Source organism: Setaria viridis, chromosome 8 (assembly GCF_005286985.2).
Source record: "Setaria viridis chromosome 8, Setaria_viridis_v4.0, whole genome shotgun sequence".
NCBI lineage: Eukaryota > Viridiplantae > Streptophyta > Magnoliopsida > Poales > Poaceae > Setaria > Setaria viridis.
In genome coordinates this window covers 2,681,169-2,699,977 of record NC_048270.2, presented here as the reverse complement: position 1 = coordinate 2,699,977, position 18,809 = coordinate 2,681,169, and the positions used below count along the sequence as shown (strand labels likewise).

The following is an 18,809-nucleotide window of genomic DNA, read 5'->3' as shown; positions in this document are numbered from 1 at the left end:
ATCCAGTTTGATGTAGTGGTAACTCTACTAACAGGGACAAGTTATTACCTTGGGAGTAGTTTGTTTCCAAGTTCCAACCTAAGTTCTAGTAGTTTGTTCCCAAGTTCTAATGATTTATGTACTATGGTAGAATAATAGTCAAAATGGGTGATGTCGTGGTAAGCACTTCCATCCTACATGGTTATCTGAAATAAAGGTGTTTTGGGTTCTGTTCTCTCTGAAAAGGCAGCTAGTAGCTTCAGTAATAAGAATGTAGTAATAATGCCATGGCAACACTAATATAAAGATCTGTTTCGTTCCACCTTGTGGGGAGCAGCACATTGCAGCATTTGTGGCTGGTGATTGCAATGCATGTTTCCACAAACCACATCAGCATTAAACTATTCTCTCTGTCTATATATAAGGCATCAGTGTCCCACGCACTAGTGACCTAACAACTAAATCAATGTCTCTACTACATGATTAAGTGTTCTTATTGCTACATTATTGTAGTCAATTAATCCCAACATGCTGGTCTAGTAATATTAATACATAATAAATTTGACAGAAATAAAATAAAATTAAGGTAATTTCCATTGACAACCATATTTTTCCTTTATTTCTTAACTAGCTCCTGAATTCTACACATAAGTCTGGCGCTTCGTCACAGAATTAACATATATATTACAAAAGGCCATTAAAGTCAGCATTAGCTAGAAAACTAGGGGAAAAGGAAAAAAATACAAAGAAAAATAAGTAATTAACTAAGATCTCTAGTCTAATTTTTTGATAAAGTGAAGGAAAGATAATGTCACAAATCCTCTGCTAATTGGAAGAAGAACACACCATCCACAATATTGAGGATCCTCATATTATCAGAAACACTCACTCCGTCCTCTTCTCCATCCTCAGCACATGCATTCAAATCCAAGGTAAAACCAGATGACTCCATCCCATTCTCTATGTTCATGCCATTTTCTTCCTTGCCGCCATTATCAATGACCCTTTGCTTGAGCCGAGGGGAGGAAGCATTAGACCTTGAATCGAGTGCTTCACAACTCAGTACTACAATGGCATCCTCCAAACTGATCTCATCACCATTGCAACCCTTAATTCTTCCATTTGCGATCGCATTTCTTATACTGATTTCTGAGTCATAATCCAGTTTCTCGATACCATCAATCATTATCACCCGATGAGGGTTTTCAAGTATCGCTTCATACAATCTTTGGTAGCCATGCCCAGTGTCCGGTGATCTTTGCCTCTTCAGGGTGAGCAGGCTAGAGCTGGAATCAGTGTGAACCTGGGTGAACTCGGGTAGTGAGATGGAGGTGAACTTGCTGTAGGATCCAAAGACAAGCCTTGCAAGCTCCTGAGACACTACTTCCTTGCCATCATTGTCCCCTCCTTGGAAGATCAACCATGTCACTGCACTTGGCTTCTCTTGGCACCATCTCATCCTCCTTGTCATTCCGGAGCGACATTGGAGCACAACACTGGCAATGTCTGCAACCACATCCTTGTGACGTGGGACCCGATTCTCGAGCGTGTTGCAAAGGATTTTTAGATTCTCAGCGGTGAGCTCCATGAATTTTGGCGACTCCGCTGAGCCACTTACTGATGAGTTGGACACTGAGTAAGATTCTGGACTAGGGTTTGCATGCAATGGTTGATGGTCATACGACTTGGCCAATGGATCATCATGTTGATGGTTTGGCCAAGGTTGCATCAGCTTGAATTGCCATGGCTTGGAGCTCATCATCAGGTTCGCATTGATGAAGCTTGGGGCAAAGCCAGAAATGGAAGAAGTGTCTGGAGAGTTAGTAGCCGGTGAGGAAAAGCTCAGTGTGAGCTCCGAGGTGTGGTGTGCTGCTAATCCATAGTTGGGGTTCCAATCTGGCAACTGCACAGAAGAAAGCTGGTATTTCATTTTTAGAAACGAAGTTGTTCTAAATTTCTAAACTTTATAAACACACTAATCAAATTATCAAAACAAAGATGGCAAACACTCTAAAATGCTTGATTTTGCTACCTAAATTCCAATTAGATACTAACATAGCCCCCTCCTACTAATAAGTTGCTTAAACATGTTTTTTTGTTGGATTGGCCCCCTCAAACTAAACTTTCTTCAGCTCGCAAATGTACCTGCAAACTGGTGCTGCGGTTGCCTAGTCTGTTCATATCTGGTTCTTGGTAGCGGTGAAGCCATGGCGGTACGCTAGGCGTTGTCATTGTCGCGGCACAGGAGGAAGTTGGCTCGCTCTCGCCGGCTGCAGCGCCATTGTTAACAAAGGGCCATGGCCTCCTTGATCTTTCTTGACTTGCCAGTTGTTCAGCATCACTGGAAGAACAAAAAAGATAAACAAATCCAGCATTGACACACGTTAATCATCTAGTAAACAAATAGCTACTTTTATTTTCATTTAGTGATCAGCTTTTAAGCTGAATTTGCTGTAAGAACTTGATTGTGCGCGGTTGCAGAGGTAGGAGACAAATCTATTTTCTAAAAAAGTAAACAAATAGCTGCATTCGACAACCTGATGCAATTTTATATCATGATGATCAAACTAGCAGGTGACAATTAGTATCAATTGATTTTAATCACCTGTCACAGCTGAGGCTCAGCGCGAGGCTGCCGTCTGGCACGACGACTGGGTGTAGCTCCCAGACGGCCTCGAGAGATGGCTGTCCTGCCCTGCACTTCATGTAAGCATGGCTGTTCCCGGACCCTAGAAGCCAGAACCTGTCGAGGCCTCTGCCACTGCCACCGCCGGCGGCGGACACCAAGCTGCTCACTTCCATGACGGCGTGCTCGACGGGGCAGTAGCACTGGCCAGGCTCACGGCCGCCACGCCTTCTCCGCTCCGACGCGGCGGCCCACGCCTCAGCGGCGTACGCGAGGTCCTCGAGGACGAGAACGACTCCCTTCCCGGCGGCGCAGCCCTGCCGCACGAGCGCACGGAGGTCGCCGGCCATGGCCTCCACCTCCTCCCTCGTCATCCTCTGGAACGACGCCGCCGGGAGGGGCACGAACTGGAGGTTCTTGAGCCGCTCGTGCCGCTGCTGCAGCTCGCCTTTGCTCACCCTGTCCATCACCGCCTTCACCACCACCTCCGCGGTGGCCGCGCTCTCGCCGACGACGACCACGCACCGCTTGCTCCCGCTCGCCATGCAGTCGAGCACGCGCATGGCGTCGTCGTCGGCGTTGGGGCGCCTCGCGTGGCCGGAACCTGGCGGAGAGCCCGTCGCCGCGTGGCTGGTCGTCGTGTTCGGGTGACGTTCCGGCGACGAGACGGCCTTCTCGACGTTGGCCTTGACCTGGGAGCTGGAGAAGCCGGCCTCGCGCATGACGCGGCTGACACTGGGGTCGTCGAGGATGGAGATGATGAGCTGCTCGATCTCAACCTTGGAGCCGGCGGCGAGCGCCGGCTGCGGCTGCGGCGGCGGCTGGCCGCCCTCCACGGTGCCCCGGCGCTGGTGAGCCTGCGCGCGCTTGAACGCGGCGACGAGCGCGTTGGACAGCACGGGCGAGTGGTGGTGCCCACCCTGGTGGTGGCGGTGGTGGAACATGACGGCGGCGGCGGGGCCGGCGGTGGGGAGGCGGTTGAGCGCGACGTTGAAGCAGAGCTCGAGGGCCTTGCACTGGAGCGGGTGGGAATGGGAGCGGAGGCAGGCGGCGCGGAGGAGCCCCGCCGCCGAGAGCATGGCGCTGGCGACGTGCAGCGGGGTCACCTGCGCGTGGCCGCGCCGCCCGGCCAGGGCCACGGCCTGTCTCACCACCGCTGCCGCCTCCGCGGCCAGCGCCTGCTGCACCGCGCAGCCGCCGGCGCGCATCCTGCGCTTGCTTGCCGAGATCTCCTCTGCAATTTGCAAGCAACGTGCGGGCGCAACACAAGTGCCTGGCAGTGGCAAGGCTGGATCCTCTTGCGACCTCTGACGACCCCTTTAGTAGTCAAGTGGATCAGTGAAGGTGTCTCTTGGTTACACACACCTGCATATTATACTACTCCAGTTACATCTCTTCTATAAGAAAAACCAACAGGATGAAACTGAGAAAGAGCATGTTCTATGATATGGAGCACGTCACTACTACACAAGGCTAAAGTGCGGATCCGATCCCTGGCCCACATGTCATTGAGATATCGGTGGCATATTGGCGACCCATATATAAAAACTTATATATAAGAATTATGTGAGTTGGGTGACCTAGTTTTATTTGGTGATGTTCTCTTGCTTTTGTGTAGGTTAGGGCCCAAGAAAGGCAAGACAAACTGGCTGGTGGTGTGTCTCGCGCTTGTGTTTGTGAAGCGTGCAGTGCATGTGGAGGGAAAAGCCATGCACACGCACTCATATTCCTCTCCCTCCCTTGCACTCAACCTCAGGAACTAGATATACATGGAAAAGATGATGTGGCGCCACATGTATAAAGAAAACATCATTTCCATGTGTATGCACATAGCAAAGGTTCTTTTTACAAGCACATTTTGGGGCATTTGCATTTCCATTTTTTAGGACTATAGCTTATTACTTAGAAGGATGTAGAGTACATTCTATATATCCTTTATAAGAATTTACAATATAGTAAACCCTACTCCATTGATATAATTGAAACTAATGTCCTGTATGGTCGACACCATTGGATGTAAATAAATATTGAGACTCTATGACAGACCAGGATGAGCATATGGACACATACATTAAAAAATATATCTCGAAAAAACTAGAGCATAGGAGGCACTTTCTATATATGGAGTGAGAAAAAAAAAGTGTTTTCTTGATCTCTTACATAGCAAGTTGCTTGTTGATGATTTGGAGAAATTCAGCCACAATACATTATAGACTTTGAAATTCATCTATCTAGGGAATATCAATTGGATTTCTACCCGCGAGATATGTGTAGAGATTTTGCTTACCAATCGAAAAGCTTCTCCAGCGAAGTTGTCATCTTCTCTGGTAAGGGTTCAAGGTGGAATGTTCGGAGCTTTGGGAACGCCAGGGGTAGAGGTGGCCTTGTCAAAGAAGCGGATGACACAAGGGGTGGCGGCGGTGATGGTGGCGAGGATAAAAGACAAACAAGCTGTCAAAGATATATGGGTTGTGGTGGTCTTCAGCCACAGATTTGATGGCGGAAATCGCGAAAACAGAGGAGGGGTGGTAGGGCACGGCTTTCTCGTCAGAGATGGGTAAGAAGCCTTCTAGTCGATGGTGGGAAAGATCTATGGGGGGTGAAGGGAGGCTAAATAGGTAGCGACATAACGATGCGAGGTGGGGAAAGGGTAGTTAGTGGCAGCAATACTGCATTGGAGGTACGGAATGGAGAACCGTGCAGACTTATAAGGAGAGGCGCCCATGGATTTGGTTCTTTTTAGATTTTAATCTAATGGTTCAAAAAGTGATTTTGCGTTTTTTTTTTAGATTTTGTGATAGGTAACTACGCAATCCATAAAATTCCTTATTTACCACCAGTATACGGCCCACATGTCAGACACATCGATGGTAGATAAGGTATAAGGAAATTTACGATGGCGTGTGCCAAGAATCTATTACCCTATGGGTTTAGCCCTTACTCCATCATCAGAAGCATTTTGATATGTGTGGCATGCAGCTTGTTTCATTTGATCTATGCGCATACTCTTGTGTCGTGTGGACCTCATCAGCATCGATCTACGCTGTGCATCATGCACGCCTGCATGCGCGTATTTTTGGAGGTCCACTTGTAGCACGCATGCAACTGTTGATATCGAACCAGTGACATTCATATTCACGTATGTATGCGGTTTATATTAGCTAGCTCTAGCTTGATCTCCGGCCCCCTGGTCATGCATGGGTCATGGCACGGCCACGAGATGCAGGATGCATCGGGAACTGCGTACGTGATCCACCGATCTTTGTCTGCTCTCTCGATCGCTACGTACTCTGGATCCAAAGTAGTAGGCTGTCATCATATCGATCCATCTCTACCCGATGCATCAATCTCTCTCTCTCTCCCTCTCCCTCTCCCTCTCTCTCCCTCTCTCTATTTTCTCAGTTCATTCAGCTATCGTTTCATATATATGTACATGCCAAATTGAAATAATTAGTCACCGGTTTGATTCAATATAATGGTTCTTCTTTTTTTATTTTAAAACATGTTCAATGAGACGAAAAGTTATCCATGAAAAAAATGAATTAAGGAGACAAACATTTCAAGTTTTCAACAGATGCATATGGCCACCATGGCGGTAAAATCTTTTGGTCAAAATTGCTGGTCCTGAAGCATTTGCAGTCAAAAGCCGCCTTGGCCTGTCTCTTCGCCCTATATTTGGTCCAAAAGCTACACAAAAGACGGTGTTCATGATTAGAACACAAAGCAATTAAAAAACGCCAAGCAAACGCTACAAAAGAAGTGCCTGGAGGAGAAAGAGGAAAAGAGGAGAGATGTGGGAAAAGCATCAGAAAAGCAGAAAAAAAGGGAGGAAGATATATACTACTAGCTAAAGAAATCGGAGTCACATTTATATATGGTGTGTGTATATCCTCATGACAAGTTTTGGGCGCATTGATCGGCCATGGCAGGTTTAGAGGAGAAAAGGCTGTCTCTTTTAGTTGTTTTCCCCTTTCATGATGAATGGAAGGCTTTAATTAGGTGTGATATATCCATCGTTTCATAAAGTGAAGGAATATAGTCATGGAAAGCACTAATGTGGCATTTTCCTGATCAAACTGGAAAAGAAAACAGCCCGAATCAAACTGTGCATTGCTGCTTGTTTTCTTTTCTTTTCTTTTTTCTGTGAAGAAAAAGTATGTTGCTTGTTTTAGGCACACCTTTTTTATGTTATACATATAGTACAGTAGTAAGATTATTCACCATTTGGTAATACGGTTCCTACTGTCCACTTCGATTTATCTGATCAGACCAAAAGCTCAAAAGTTTTTTTTTTGAAGAATCAAAAGCCCAAAAGATGAAGATATACAGATGCATCAGTAAGCACGAAAATCATTCAGTTCCAACAGGTTCGATAGAACCTGCAGCATATCTAATGGATATGCTGGTAACTAGTCAAGTCACTGACCGCTGACAAAAAAAAAACAAATTGTAAGCATACCCTTGCAAGTGACAAGACCATTTATGTTCCGCACAAATGAAATTTGCATTAGCTGTAGATCTTTGCAAAGCAAGACTTTGGTCAAATATCCATTTGTTCCAAATGTACTAATGTTATAAGACATAGATCGTTTCTCAACTTGTAGATTCCTGATCCACTAAGATGCAAACAGCTTGATATGGGAGAATCTAAAGAAGCACAACGGTCAACGGTCATGCATTAGTATTCCCTCATCTTATTGTCAATATACAAAGGGATTACATTCACACATGAGTTAGGAACAAGGAACTTCTGAGAAGTTTAATCTTCAGCACCGCACCATTTCAGGTTAGTGCCCAACTGCGGAAACAAACTAGAGGGTTGGACTGCAGCGCATATGGGCAGCCATCAAGAGTTCTCTCCATGTTCAGCACATGGAAGATATATTTACAAGCCAGAGCTCTTATTCTGGGTCGCCAGCCTTCAAGTATACCCTCTAATTACCATAGAGAAATTCCTTCTGTATGCATACATGAATACTGAAGTTCTTCAACACCATCATGCTGAATATGTTTCTTATGGGTATGATTTTAGGATGCCACCGTACATTACTTATCTGCTAATTGGTTGTGTAGGAAGTCTAAAACAGAGAGGCGCTGCAAAATACAGAATCAAGCTTAGCTCACAGCAACACATAGGGAGAGCGCAAGGATGAGAGGACACATGATGGGGGATAAAAAAAATAGTTACCCTTTGCTCAAGACTAGCTTGCTCAGAACCAAGCTTCAGTTTCTCAAGGCATTCAATTGCTTCTTTGAAACCCTTGACTGCAGTGCTTTCATTCCCAAGGTTTCTATCAACATCCGCAACTTTTGCAAGAGAAGTTGCTAAATCAATTACCTATATCCAACAGTTGTCAAATTATCAAATGATCGCATGTGCATCTTAAGTAAACCACAGTATGAATCATCTATCTGTTCTATGGAACAGCTTAGCTCAAAGAGAAACAATTGAAACCAAGCGGACTAAATCAAGCTTGACTGCTCAAACAAAACTCCAAAAGGTCAATTTGGACAAGTGCAGTGTGCATTCTATAAAATACCAAAAGCAAGCACACAAAGGAATCTACTATAGTCATTCTAGGGCAGCAGTTTGTACAATAAGGAGACACGTTTGGATCCTAGGAAGGCTGAGTTTCATAACATGTCTGCAGTGAAGCATATCTTTCATCAACTTGAATTTAAATGATTTAAAAGTTATATACTCAAGAGAATATGTTAAAGAAAATACAAACGCTTGCGGTAATCTAACAGAAGCTTGCACTATCTTAGAAGTACAGATAGAAGTCTATCTTTCCCATGTTTCCAGATCATTATTCCGTTTCTCTTTGCGATCAATTATTTTGTAGCATAGTACAAATTAACTAGAGATCAATGCATATTTCTCATCCTGATCACACCCAATAGCCATTGGTAGCAACTTGACTATGTCACCCTCAACTGGTTGTACAGCTCCATCTCATCTGAAATCCTTGATATCGTGATGCAGAAAGCGCAATAGCCAAAGACCAATCAACATCAAGAATCTCCTCCAAGATAATAACAAGAACCGGGCACTCCACCTTCAAGTGGAATTTCGCTTGCTCAATTATTATGTCAATCACCCACTATTGACATCTCCTAACAACCCTGGATGGCACTTTGGCCCACTTTTAGCAGCTGGTTTCAGTTGAAACATTGGTGTTCATGACTCATGAGGTTGCCAGGTTCCAGGCTTCCATATGTAAATGCTCCTCAAATGGAGCAAAGCATTTGCCAGGGTTCAGGTGATGGTAATAGTCAATTATCAATATAATCACCTTGGACAGATGCATGGAACATGGTACGAAGATGCAACCCCATCTCTTCATATCATCTTTTAAGAGGTTATCCATGCTGGTGCACATGGTGTGGACCATCATGCCATTCTGACAAGAGGGTGTACTTGCCCAATATGACAAGAGCTGCCTCTGCCTCCACTTAGTGTAGTTCAAGTGTTCAACACCAAAAGGTCAAGCACAAAAGGGAATGAGGGATGACTAGGCCACATAATCTATGGATGCCCCTACCTTTTACCGTGTAATAAGCAGTTAGGCCACATAATTGCCTCATGTATACCCCAGTTATACCATACAAGCACTAATATGTGGGGTACCAATCACTGATTTTAAAAACAAATGAAGGGGCCGTTTGGTACAACTTATTCACCGGCTTCTGCAGCAGCTTTTAATGAAGCTGTACCAAACACTAAAACTCAAAACAGTTTCACCAAGAAATGGCTGGCACTGTATTTTTATTTTTCCCAGAAGATTTTAAAACCCCAGTTATACCTTTTCCCACGAGAAGGGACAAAAGGGAAGTATGCATAATGTTCCTTCCATTTCTGTTTAAGATCAAGAAATAATTATCTTTATAAATTTATGCTTAATCATAACTGATAGCATAGAAATTACCTGGGAGGCCACTGCTGAGTGCTCTTTCACTGAATTTCTGCGAACATCCAATGAACGGGCATAATAACTTCGTGCAGATTGCAGGTTCCCATCATAGTACCGAAGGTCGCCAATTTTATTTAGTGAAACTGAGAGAGTATGCACCAACTGTAGATGGATGTATAACCAAAATTAACAAAATGAATTTTCCATGCTATCACACTCATAGTAAAAATGAATACAACCTCAAGGTCCTTTACGGGCAATTTCGAGAGGAACTCAGCACTTTCTTCATAGTAAGTGATTGCTGAAGGAGAATCTCCCAAGGTCCGACTGAAAACATGGTACAGTTGTAAGGATACAGTGTGCAGTGAGTTCAGCGATCAACAAACTAAGTAAAAGAAACAATTGGAAAACAGTTATAAAGAGGGTGGATGTGTAATAAACATACTAAAACAAGTACAACCCCATTCAGATGAATTTGTGGTTGACTGTTATAACAGATTGATAAGAAAAAATATCCAAAAGCAGACAGTATCAGTATTTAGTGAAAGATGCAGTATTTAGTGAAAGCCTAGTGAAAGATGCAGCATTTAGTGAAAGCCTGGAGGGAACAACAAAAGCCTTATGAGACTTTTCATTTCTTTACTACAGTATCAGTATTAATTTCACAAGCTATTACTACCTCCGTCCTTAAATATATGACATTTAGGACAAGCTAGTTAGTTCAAAAATGAACTAATTTGCTTGTCCCAAACGTTATATATTTAAGAACGGAGGGAGTATTTATTTGCGAGAACCTAGCTTGATACATTTATAGTATCAATATTAATGCCACAGGAAAGCTCCTGTTGATTTGCGGATGCTGCCTTATAATGATGGACCTCAGAAAAAAGAAAGTTCACATTCCAGTACGTTCATAAGGACTGTTATCTAAACTAGATTTTTGCCCAAAATCAGTGGAAAGTTAACAAACCTTGCAGTGTCTCATTACTGTCTAAGACTGGAATGAGCCTGCAGGACTAGAATGGGCCTTTACTCTTGGGAGTGAAAGCACTGGACCTCCAAATTCCAGAACATTATTTATTGTATACAAATTATATCCTTTTGGACATGGTGCACAAACTTAGTGGTAACATGAGAAAATATATTTAGATTAACCAAGTGACAGGGGGCACTTGGTTCAGTGACCAAAATACTTTCACTGTACAATATTTCACAATTTGTCCGAACATATTTTCCAAGAAATTTAGTAGTCAAAGTTGCCTCTTTTAGAGTGTTCGATATCCGAAAATATAATCGCACATTTATATACACATAAAGCTAACAATTGGTAAAGTTTACTGGGTTGAACAAACAATGCATTCATATTTGGCTGGGTTCCTGCCAGTAGTATGCTTAGTTTGCCAAAGTGGGAATTTAGGAGTAACATAGTCGAGACTGGGCTATACCAGCAATCCCCAAGCATTCCTAAAACAGCTCCAAGCTGAGAACGCAGGTCTAGATTATCTTCTGAAGATTTCAACTCCTCCCTGATGTCTTCTGCACACATACTAAGCCTTGACTTTGCACTTCCAATGTTCTGAGCACGGAAGGCCTGGAAATGTAGAAGTTACATGCATGTTGAAACATCACAATCATCAAAAGACAGTAGTACAGAGTACAGACCGCAGAATAATTAGCTACTAGAATTTGGCAGGTTAAGAGCTCATATTAAGATGTAAATGCAATTAATTTAATCACTGACCCTCATAGCTTGCTGCACCAGAAAGGCTCCTCTCTCCATTGAAACATCCTCATAAATGACCTTGTTCTTGCCACCCAATACTTCCACATCCCCTGAGGCATGTGATCTTTTGATTCGGGCATGTCCATCAATGAAGCGATTGACAAGGGCCTGAAGTTCAGAATCAGGTTCAATGCCCTCTATATCAGCACCGCACAACGGGCAGTCCTTAAAACGCGATACACAAGCCCTGCAACGAAATCCAGTGAAAGACTAGTTTCAGACAAGGAAAGGAATACAATATGTGTTTAATTATATGGATGAAAAGCACAAGACGCACTTGCAGAACTTATGGGAGCAGGGCTTGCATCTGCTGCATTCGTGGAGCAGTGCCTGGCAGATCATGCAGCTGAGCGGACCCAACTTAAAAGTGCCGGAGTCGTAGCCGAACGGGCACTTCGCCGGCACCAATCGGGGATCGGAGCTCTTCCCTTCAGCATTGCCCGTGCTGCCCTGCTCCTCAGCACCGTGATTCTTCCCAGTGACAGGGCATACGCCGCTGATGTTCTTGTCAGATTTCGCGGGGCACACACCGCCGCTGCTCCTATTGGATTTCATGGGAGCATACACCTCCAAGATTGATTCTTGCGCGCTGAAGAACCTAACCCAATCCTGGATGGTTGGATTTGGGATTAGCAGCCAGCGAACCCACAGCTAACCTCATGGAGAGAAAGGAATATTCGGGTTCGATTGCTCACGAATCGAACTAGCAAATAGAAACCAAAAGATTCCCAGGAACGAATCGAAATCATAGGACAATCCGTGCAAGCAAAGCTCGGGTTACCTACCGGCAACAGAAGAAATCGATCGAAGCGCGGACGGTGAGGAAGAGGAGGGAAGGGACGGGGCTCTCGACGGGATAGGACTCAATGGGATGAGGCTCGGGCAGCTCCGGCTCGCCCAGCAGCGGTGACTCCGGTGAGGTCGCCGGTGATGGTGAGGCGGCGCAACCAATTGCGGTGGCGGTTGATTGGTGGGGGGAGAGGACGAGGACCTCAGCGCTCAGGACTCAGGTTGTTGCGTTTTCCAGTTTTGCCCCTGGATCCACGTCAAGATGGTGTCTTTTGTTCGGTACTCGTTTCGGAGATGTCAATGAGCTAAACTAGCTGAATTTCAATTCCTTTGTACAGTTTTCTCCCTTTTCTGGTTAAAAATGACCTGTGGTCTGGTTAGATTTATTTTTCCAGTAAATTTCGTCAACTACGTAAGCTACTGCACCAAATTATCAAAAAACTCTTCAGAGTTTGAAATCTTATCCATTGACTAGGACATTCTCAATTTCTTTTAATTCAGAGTTTGCCAGTGGGCCCGGGAGTATTTATCAGAGAACTTCCCGGGCCCACTGGCAACGGTCCAGTGGAAACGGGGTAGCAACGACCATGGGCTACAGGTGGGCCGGCACACGATACTTTTGAGAGGGAATTGCTGGGCCAGACAGAACGGTCTACCCGTCAGGCCCATGCGCACGAGCCTGGCACGGCCCACCTCTCCCGACCGGCGACTGGGGCTCCCGGAGCCGATGACGACGGCCATGGCGGCGCAGCGTCTCCAGGCTCCAGCTTCGTCGCTTGCTCCGTGACCTCCTATCCTTCACGCGCTGTCTCAACGTTGTGAGACTGTGACTCTTCACTGCTGTCCAAGTGAGTCACCGAGTGACCGTGACTGTAACTGTGGCCTCTGACTGTTGTGTCCGTCGTCTCAGCTGCCGCCTCTGCTCATCTTCACAATGAGGTGGAGGCCAGGCCGTGGATGGAGAGCAAGGAAAAGATAGGGTTTGTCGTCTCCTTGCCCGCTTGTGCTAGCTACAGACAAGGCTTCCCTCCCATATCGGTGCCTCCCGCTCTCGCCGCAGATTCAAAAGATGTCAGTGCGGGCAGCTCTTTCTTTTGGAAAGATCCGCTTCTGCTGCAAAAATGTTGGTCGCTTTTTGACGAAGAAACCGTCTGAATTCCCCCCGAATGGCCGACCAATACGACGATGCCGACATGTGTATCCACTGTTGTAAGTACTAAGTACGTGAACCAATTGTACGCACCAATCAGTTCAACTTAAGCTGATGGGAGAGGTGGTCAATTCATTTATACTCTAACACTCCTCCTCACGTGCAGCCTCCCTCAAACCGCATACGTAAAGATTGGAGTAAGCTGTAATTATTTTATTTAATATTTCCATGCACCTGATCATCCAAGACACTGATGTAAAAAAAATGAGAACCTTTGGTTTGGTGCAAATATCACCAATCAAAGCTGGTCCACATAGTACTAATAACAAGCTAATAAATCACTTGCCTTTCATCCTTAAGATCCATTAATAAATACCAATTCTGAAAGATAAGCACACCAAGTTTGGCTTCTCAATTAAGCCTCCAAACGGGAGTGCATTTAGTTAAGTGCTACTGCTACATCGTGGTCATGGCTATCGCTTTCTTCCAAGGGAAAAATGTGTAGCCTGTTAACATGTATCGACCACATACATTGTCCACTACTCCGATATTTTGAAATCTTATGTGCAACTATAAGCTAGTTTGGCTTGTCTCCAGCATCAAATTTGGCAATAGCCTTAAATGATTGATTATGCATACTTCATCTATCCACATGAAGTGGCAGTGTATCAAAGTTTCCAAAAAAAAAATGCCGAGTTGGATACATGTGCAGTATTGTGTTTTTTTCCCGAATCACATGGTTTTTTTTTCCGAAAACCCTGAACCACATGGTTAGTCATCACCAACTGCAAACAAATTAAATCATTTGTGTTTGATCCTACTGAAGCCGTTTGAAGTTGCTTGTTGCCTTGTTGTACAATGTAGCCATTCATTGTATTCATAGAGGGAGTACTGTGTCCGTGCAACCAACAGTTCTGATCTTTCTTTCTTTTTTTTTTCTTGTCCATGTGGGCATCGCTTTCTTTTGAGGAAAATATATGCCGCTTGCGTGAATACCGACCAGCGTCATTTTCCACCATTATGATACTTCAGAAGAGGAAATGTTTTGTGGTTTTTGCAAGTACAGTTGACACACCAAACAGCTCAGGAACATTGTATTAGACTCAATGAAGTTTTACGGGAAGTTTCATAAGTACATCAACAATTGTTGCTTATCCTCCAGTATAGAATGCAAAAAATTATATTACAATTGACAAAAAAAAACTTTTTGTGTTTTGAGTGTTCGATAACGCTGGCTTGGTCTCAATATTAAACAATTGCAATTGACATTGAAGAATGGATCGAATCACATATCTCCGTTTAGTTTTTTTTTTAAAAAAAAATTTACTCGATCAAGGACAACTCAAGGATAGAGAAGGACTCTTCGCCAAGTCACCGTCCCATTACGAACTAAACAATTAACCATTTCCTTTTCATTACGAACTAAACAATTAACCATTTCATTTTCCTTTTCAGTTAACTCAAGGATAGAGAAGGACTATTCGCCAGGCAGGGCTACGAGCATTGAAGGAAGTGCTGGATCGCTTCTCTGCAACCACAAGGCTCCATATTAACTACAACAAAAGCACCATGGTGTCGATGCATAGCCAAGCGCAACGGTGACAGCACTACAAGAAATCCTTGGGTGCCAAATAGGCGGCTTCCCCCAAACGTATTTGGGGGCTCCCACAGCGAGAAGCTCCGCCTCTCCGCATTCACCCCACTGATCGCCAAGTCAAACAAGTACCTCAGCGGATGGCGCGCCTCCCTGCTCAATCGAATGGGGCGCACGGTACTAGTGAACACCATCATGGATAGCCAGTTGACCTACGCGATGGACTCAATCAAATGGGGCGCACGGTGCTAGTGAATAGCATCATGGACAGCCAGTTGACCTACGCGATGTCCATCCTCCTACTGCCGCAAGGGACGCTGGATGCTCTTAACCGTCGACGTTGGAGCTTCCTATGGTCTGGCAACGAAACTGTCAGTGGTGCTCAATGCCTCATCGCGTGGGAACTTGCATGCCAATCAAAAGATCAGGCCGGCCTAGGGATCTAAGGACCTGGCAACCCAAAGCAAAAGCCTCCTCTAGCTTCTTCATCGGCTCAACCATCCAGGGGACTCGGTGTGGGCAGCCTTGGTCAGAAGCCAAATCAACCTAGTGACCCTGCACGGCAACATTGTGGGCGCCCACTAGCAAGACCTGGAGGAACTGTTACCGATTTACCGCGCCATCACCGTCTGCGAAGTCTTTGATGGGGAATCAACAAGCTTCTGGATGGATCAGTGGCTCTCTGCTAGCAGGCTGTGCGAGCTATTCCCTCTGCTCCACACGCACGCCACCAATGTGGATGTCTCAGTGGCCCAGGTAGTTCAAGAGGGGATTGACCGGCACCTCATTCCCCGGATCTCACGCGCGGCCATCACAAATCACAGAATTGGAGAAGGTGAGCAGCCTGCTTGCACAAGTTTCGCTCAGAGAGGGGGCAGACCACCGTAGTTCCCCTCTAGCTGATAAAAGGGATGTGCTGCACTCCGAAGCAGTCTACAACAAGCTTATGTCGTCCACCAGCGCCCCTCTCTGTGCTTTCGCCAAATTCGTCTAGGGTAATCGTTCTCCGCCCCGTATCCAATTCTTTGCATGGCTGCTGGTCCAAGAGTGCATCCAGTGCCGTGCCAACCTAGTGAAGAAACATGTTTTTAACGAGTCGTCATGTGCGACCAAGTAATAGAAGACTGCAACCACATCATCTTCCGCTGCCCTTTTGCATCTTGGATCCTAGGCATCGACACTTCAGGCTCTGCCGTCCAAAGTCTATGGACTATTCCCTGTCCGGCAACAATCCTGCGAAGCATTATGACTGTTTTCACGCTTGTGGAGTCATAGGTTCCCACCGACAGACCGAGTAGTTGCTGAATCCTGGGTACTGTGTTTTCTTCAATATAAACAACATAGCTAGAACTGCTGCACCCATTTTTTTTCTATTTCTAAACTGCAAAAGATGTACAAGTTTTTGGCCTCCAACGGGTCCTGGAAATGAAATTCAGGGGAGCTCCCCCGTTGACCCTAAAAAAAGAAAATGTCTATATTGCTTTTGTGGATATTGTCCACAAATATTTTTCTAACTAAAACATACTACCTCCATTCGTTTATATATGACGCCGGCTTGCTCAAAATTAAGCTGATCAACGTTGTTTATATATGACGCCAGCTTGCTCAAAGTTAAGCTGATCAAATCAGGAGATATGACGTGGGTTTTACAAGTACAGCTAACGCCATTGTTAGCAAATCAATATTGTACATTCCCCTAAGAAGTCACCGTGCTTTCGATGGACATTTACAGAAAGTTTTCTGAAATAGCATCATCAGCAATAGTGTTGACCCTCTGACGTACGCCACAAATCATATTAGAGGGTAGGTAATTTGTTTTGCAACTCAGTTTTTATGGTTGCAGCAATACATCTCCCAATGCTCCAATATTTAGAATGACTACCTGTTAAAGATGCAGCAAGCATGTAGGGCTGTTCACTTTTATCCATCTTTTTTTTGACATTTGGATTAGTTTGTTTTAGGCCTGGTTTGGTTCACTTGCTTAAATTTAAGCACCCGTCACATCGAATGTTTAGATACTAATTAGGAGTATTAAACGTAGACTATTTACAAAACCGATTACATAAGTGGAGGCTAAACGGCGAGACGAATATATTAAACCTAATTAGTCCATGATTTGACAATGTGTTGCTACAGTAAACATTTGCTAATGATGGATTAATTAGGCTTAATAGATTCGTCTCGCTGTTTAGCCTCCACTTATGTAATGAGTTTTGTAAATAGTTTACATTTAATACTCCTAATTAGTATCTAAACATTGATGTGACACTTGCTTAAAAATAAGCAAAGGAACCCAACGGACCTTTAATAAAGTTGGCTTGATTCAGAAAAGGACAAACTCCTTTTATTTATTTGGAATCCCTTTTACCCCTTCCAAAAAAAAATCCATTTTACTTGATCAACCAAGGATTGTAAAAAAGGAAGAGGCAAAAAACAACCAGAGGAGAAACACAACTAGCCGTGGCCGTGCTGACGTGGCACCCAACAATTATTGTGGGTCCCACCACCCAGCATCGCCGCTCACGTCGAGCGGCGCGTCGGAAAATTCCATTCCTGTTTCCCCGGATTTCTCTCTGTTTTTTCTCTCTCTCTAAAAAATGCCTCCAACTGCCTTGTGGGCCCACCCCGCGAACATTTTGCCATGTTTCAAACTGCACGTTTAAGTTCGTGGTGGACTCTTTCTCTCTCCCCCAATCAGAAGTCTTCTCCCCTCCACCTCGACGAGCTCCCCCGGCTCCGTTGAGCTGCTCAATCCGATTCATCCATCTCGTCCTGGCGATCGCGCCATCCATGGTGACGGCGGTGGTGGAGTCGCCGCTGCGGCAGCGGCAGAGGCTCCGGTCGCCGCTCGGCAGCAGCGGCGGCGGCGGCGGCGACTTCGAGTTCCGGCACTGGCGCCCCGTGAAGCGCGTCACCGGTATGCGTCGCCGGTGGGCGCCTCCGGAGATCGAGATCCCGAACGGCCACGGCGTCAACGGAGGCGCCGGCGGCGGCGGTCCGCGGGGGTCGTACACGAGCCTGCGGGACATCATGTCGTCGCCGGAGTACGCGAAGCAGCAGGCGGCGAGCTCCCCCGACGAGGCCACGGGCAGCTGCGGGGACGTGCACATGATCCGGCACCCGCTGGTGAAGCACGCGGCGTACGCGTACCTCCAGCTGACGCCGGCTGCGCGGGAGGAGAAGGCCAGGCTGCGGCGGAGGCGCGGCCCGCTCTGCCGCCTCGTCGAGGGGTGCCTCGGCTTCGTCGGGGCGCTCTTCGGGCGGTGACGTCTTGTCCGCCGGCGAGAACCGGACAGTTTTGGGTCACATTTGTTTCTCTTTTTCTCAGCTCTTTTTTCCCCTCCATAGTTCGCTGTTACTTTCTTCGCTCCTTTTTTGGTGTATTTAGAACAGAATTGACTTCTCGAGTTTTTGCTTTTCTTTTTGTAAATATTTCAGTAGGGATTAAACACAGGAGAAACAGATGATACAGGAATCATGAACTCATGATAATGAAAAATTGGCAAATGAAATGATCATGTACAGGAAGGAAAGGTGGAAAGAAAGAAAAGCAGCTTTCTTTTGATCATCCCAACATGCTCCATACATACATGTCCACATTCGGTTGCTTGGTTATGCCATGCACTCCACTCTGTTTTCTCCCCCACAGCTTTCTTTAGTCCTCTCTTTACACGTTCGCGGTTGTCAGATAGAGACATTCTCCTTCGCGAATCATTCCCCCTGAATGCCTGCAGCCTGCTCAACGACGGTGGCACACACGTCGCCGGCGGCGAGGCTGCGGCGGTCAAAGATGGACGGCGCGGGTAGCTGCGGCGTCTGGTGGCGCACCTACCCTGATTACCTGTTGCATTGTTGTGTCCCCCCCTGGCGCACATGCGCGGGGGAAGCGCAAAGAATGCCCAATCATTGGCCGCGGTGTCCGTAGCGCGTCGCCTGTATTCGTGCGCGTGATGGGGGAGCGGAGCGGTGCACAT

General features: G+C 45.7%; 3 protein-coding genes across 4 annotated transcripts; 1 reads left to right on the top strand and 2 right to left on the bottom strand.

Moving 5' to 3' along the window:
- Nucleotides 1–575: 575 nt before the first annotated feature.
- On the bottom strand, nt 576–4,116 carry LOC117866244 (protein SMAX1-LIKE 3). Of its 2 annotated transcripts, none has more exons than XM_034750404.2 (3): nt 2,585–4,116; nt 2,125–2,320; nt 576–1,897 (listed from the first exon to the last, which is right to left on the bottom strand). In XM_034750404.2, the coding sequence occupies exons 1-3, from the start codon at nt 3,811–3,813 to the stop codon at nt 791–793; spliced, it is 2,532 nt and encodes an 843-aa protein (XP_034606295.1). In that variant the 5' UTR covers nt 3,814–4,116; the 3' UTR covers nt 576–790. The 2 variants fall into 2 exon arrangements, with proteins under 2 accessions (XP_034606295.1, XP_034606296.1); XM_034750405.2 differs by having other exon boundaries at nt 576–1,882; nt 2,585–4,111.
- A 3,141-nt stretch (nt 4,117–7,257) lies between these two features.
- On the bottom strand, nt 7,258–12,351 carry LOC117834051 (protein NCA1). Its single transcript, XM_034713668.2, has 8 exons — nt 12,088–12,351; nt 11,580–11,911; nt 11,261–11,489; nt 10,965–11,110; nt 9,759–9,846; nt 9,535–9,681; nt 7,794–7,943; nt 7,258–7,699 (listed from the first exon to the last, which is right to left on the bottom strand). The coding sequence occupies exons 2-8, from the start codon at nt 11,855–11,857 to the stop codon at nt 7,652–7,654; spliced, it is 1,086 nt and encodes a 361-aa protein (XP_034569559.1). The 5' UTR covers nt 11,858–11,911; nt 12,088–12,351; the 3' UTR covers nt 7,258–7,651.
- A 5,118-nt stretch (nt 12,352–17,469) lies between these two features.
- On the top strand, nt 17,470–18,403 carry LOC117866962 (uncharacterized). The gene has a single exon (XM_034751268.2). It carries the CDS (start codon nt 17,626–17,628, stop codon nt 18,100–18,102), a length of 477 nt encoding a protein of 158 aa, XP_034607159.1. The 5' UTR covers nt 17,470–17,625; the 3' UTR covers nt 18,103–18,403.
- The last annotated feature ends 406 nt before the right edge of the window (nt 18,404–18,809 follow it).